We start from the raw sequence: 3,798 nt of genomic DNA on the forward strand, positions 1-3,798 counted from the left end.
TATAGGCTATGATACAGCAGGCAGTACATCAGTGCTCAGTGCTGAAAATAAATGTCAAGAGGGACCATTGAAATGCACATCTCCGGTAATTAATGAGCACTACTTCATTCTCGTAATAAATCTAGATGGAAAGAGGGAATTCATCACATGATAAGATTTGCGAGAGAGCAATAATAATTAATAGGTGGGTAGAGTTGATGATCCAAAAATCTCAACCCTTCTCTTGTCAAATCCTTAAATCCGACACTTTTGACTCCTTCAAATATCACCTTCCTAAACTTCCATTTTATCATATTTATATTCCTCAACAACTAAAACTAATGAAGTTAACACTGTGAAACTCCGAGTTTTTTGGCTCTTTGCCATATAGATAAACTTGCTTGTCAATCCATTAACCCCACACAGTTCACATTCCAAATTGATGATGTCCATCAGGTGCAATCTTCAGTGTTATTACAATGCCGCCTTTCCCACGCACTTACAAGCAACATAGCAAGCATACACTACGTAATAGCAATACGTACATTAACATATGCAAATATGTATGCAAATACTGGCACTAAATAAACAGCACTACTTGCATTGGTCCAAGAAGAAAACTCTCAGCTCTTCTCGAGATATGCGATCGATTTAGGATAAGCAAGAGTTCACCAAAACAATAAGGTCACAGCATATCGGTTCACTATTTTAGAAAAACCCTTATATGAGGCAACACTTTCTATAGGCCAGTCTCTCCTTATTCTGATAATGCTATCGGTACACTAAGAACACTATCAAACGTTCTATTCTATAGTACATCCAACTTTGTCCTAAGCAGAGAATTGGATTGTCCCGAGAAGAAATCTAGAACAGGCGTTTTATGGAGCTAGCGGTAAGTGGGATGAACAGAAGTGAGACGAAAGAAAATCAAAATAACTTGAAGTAATAGGCAAAGATTGAGTGCGTGTGTAAACAATGCATTCGACATTGTTTTAGTTATTGAAATATGATTTGGGTATGCCAATGGCCGATCTTTCCTTACGATAGATATCATGATGTATCTGTGTAGTAAGTGGGAAGTCCAGTTGATGTGTTTTATACTTCATTTATTGTATTCAAACATCTCACTTATTCTCAGCAAAATCTTAGAAATTGAAAATAATGAGAAATGAAAGAGACACTATTGAACAATAGCCGTAATGAACCTGAGCAAATTTCAAAATTTCAGCATCTCACAAGACAACATAATTCATGACGATTGGCAGTGAGGGAAATGATGCTGAAAAAAAGTGAACTGTTGATAATCTATCCAGATTAGAAACATGCAAAGAGTTGTCTGACATAAGGCACGCGTTCCTCGTCTTAAGATGTAAACACTTGACAGTTATCTCATCAAACGATCATCAACTAGCAAAAATCAGGACCTCTACACTCCCCGCGTCTCCTTATCGCAAGTGCTAAAGAGACGATCCATGATTAATTTATTACGTGAACCCTCCTCTTCCTCTCCCTCTGCTCCACGCTATCACAACTATGACAAACTATTGAAAATTCTCCTCGATCACTTGGTCTCCTCATGTTAAGAGAAAAACCCTTCACCGCATTCAGTAATTCGACCCTTCCATGAACATTTGCACACTTCTATTATCACATCTATCTCCTTAACTCCTAACTGTGGATCTATCGGATATGAAACAAGATAGAGGGGTCAAAGTTCCATGTTTCACGACATTTACGAGCTCTAAGCGAAACCTTTAATTGAACATGAGACTTATTTAAAGAAAAGTAGGAAATACATAGTTTGCTGTGCATTTGACGACTTTTATTTGTTAGCGGCTAACATGTGGTCTTGATGATGGCACATTAAAAAATTACACAGAAGTGCCATCAGCAATAAACATCAATGGTAAAAAACAGCGATTCGATTCACAACCAATACAGGACATATGGTCATCGTCTATTGGGAAGACAACGGATTCTAGCAAAAGTAGCAGTAGTAGCAGTAGCACAAAAATGAAGAAAATTAGGTATCATTGATTGACATTAGTCCAGCTTTATGAGTCCATCAACTGACCTTCGTAATCAGCATTAAGGTAATCTTACCAAACCTTTTAAAAGGAATAACCTGTACCGGTCCTTGAATCTTAACAATAAATATAATATGCATACCGATAAAGGAAGCGTCAAAAGAACAAGTCAAAGGAATACTATAAAATTTTTATCTTTAATTTGAGCTCACTTCACTCCCTTAAAATGACCTCAAAAGTCACTCATTAAATCACATTACCGTCACTGCAGTATCTGATAAAATACTAGATAGTTTAAATTCATATTTGAAGATTCAGACCAGAAGGAAAAAAGAAGTCGCATGCGGTAGCAGAAATACCTAACGAAAAACAACAGGTGGAAAAAGTATGCTGAGTTGAACTATAATGTAAGAGAACTATCAAAACGAACACTCTCTTACATTGCAGTATTTCCTGAAAAAGCCAACAAGTTTCGAAAAGTAATTATACCAGAGAAGAAAGGCCATTACAATACTTCTAAAATGAGGCGCGCGAAAATGAACTCTTAAATTTGAATTTGTTGGGAAAATATATTATTTGAATGACACAGCCTGACAGTCACACCTATATTTACAATTGTTACTGATTGCTTGCTTTTACATTTCATGAATAAATCTTGCAAAACTATTTGTGACAAAAATTCATCGCTTAATCTTAGTTCGAAGGTCATCTCCACCCTCTCTACCAATGCCAATAACAGCAATGACCGAAAATATTTGAATCAAATCTAAAACTAATTCCTAAATCTAACTTGGTGGTGTAGAAAACGGTTAAATTAATTGTCCTTTCTTTTTCGTCCATTTCCTTTTTCTTCTTCCTTACACGATGCCACTAACACATTTTTATTTTCGCGTCATAAAATGATGAAAGTCCCATTCGGACATCAGAAGTTTAAACTGAACTGACACGGACGAACAATTCAAAAATTTATTATGCGTTAAAAATACCGTCAAGACGGTGATGTCACAGAAGACGGAGTGTACGGATACTGTAACGGGCGGCTCATCAAATGATTGAATGACTGAGTGAGTCGAGTCACTGCCGGATCATCAAACAAGCGTTACATGCACATTCTGTTGCATTCATTAACTATATCACCACCGCGTTACGTTTCATTTCACTCATAAAAACATAATTTCATTTTACTGGTTAGTTTGGAAATCTCGAAATCGATACTACAATGACCTTTGGCCTTTTACAGACTACATATTCATTGCAACTATCGTAGCCTAGGAGAGAGTAGGTAACAGCCGTGAAGACCTCTCTAATAGGACATCAGGGAACTTCCAGTAGAGAAAGTTTGATGCCGATGGGTTTCCCAAATAAACATTTCTGCCTCCTTCATCTTCAAAATACAGCAGCTGTTGGCATTTGGTGGTAAACTATCCAAAACAGCCAGTCATGCATATTTCAGAAGTGATCACAATTTCTAAATCGTGTCTGTGCCACTTCAGAAGATAAAATCCGTCTACTCACTACTTAACCGTAACACATTTCTTTTTCTTACCATGTCCAAACTATGGACAAATTGGCTGACGAAAAAGATTCCCATCAAGAAATATCGGCAACTAGCAGTTTTAGTAGATACAGTTTCACTTTTAATACAATGTTTTCTCAAAAGCATGCATATATCAACCGCATAATCAGTATTTAATGATTTCTCGCTAGGTCATACCAATTTATATACCCCTAAGTGTTGTTATTCCTTCTAAATGATGGATGTGATCAATATTATCAGAGTCATTATAAGTAC

General features: G+C 36.5%; 1 protein-coding gene across 1 annotated transcript; it reads left to right on the top strand.

The window, feature by feature from the left end:
• Nucleotides 1-1,812: 1,812 nt before the first annotated feature.
• LOAG_13230 (hypothetical protein) lies at nucleotides 1,813-3,062 on the top strand (the record flags this gene model as incomplete). The annotated part of the gene is made up of 3 exons (XM_003148738.1): nucleotides 1,813-2,006; nucleotides 2,325-2,391; nucleotides 3,015-3,062. Coding segments are annotated over 3 exons (309 nt in total), but the record flags the coding sequence as incomplete, so codon positions are not given.
• Between the last annotated feature and the right edge of the window lie 736 nt (nucleotides 3,063-3,798).

This window comes from Loa loa, assembly GCF_000183805.2.
Source record: "Loa loa unplaced genomic scaffold supercont3.12, whole genome shotgun sequence".
Classification (NCBI taxonomy): Eukaryota; Metazoa; Nematoda; class Chromadorea; order Rhabditida; family Onchocercidae; genus Loa; species Loa loa.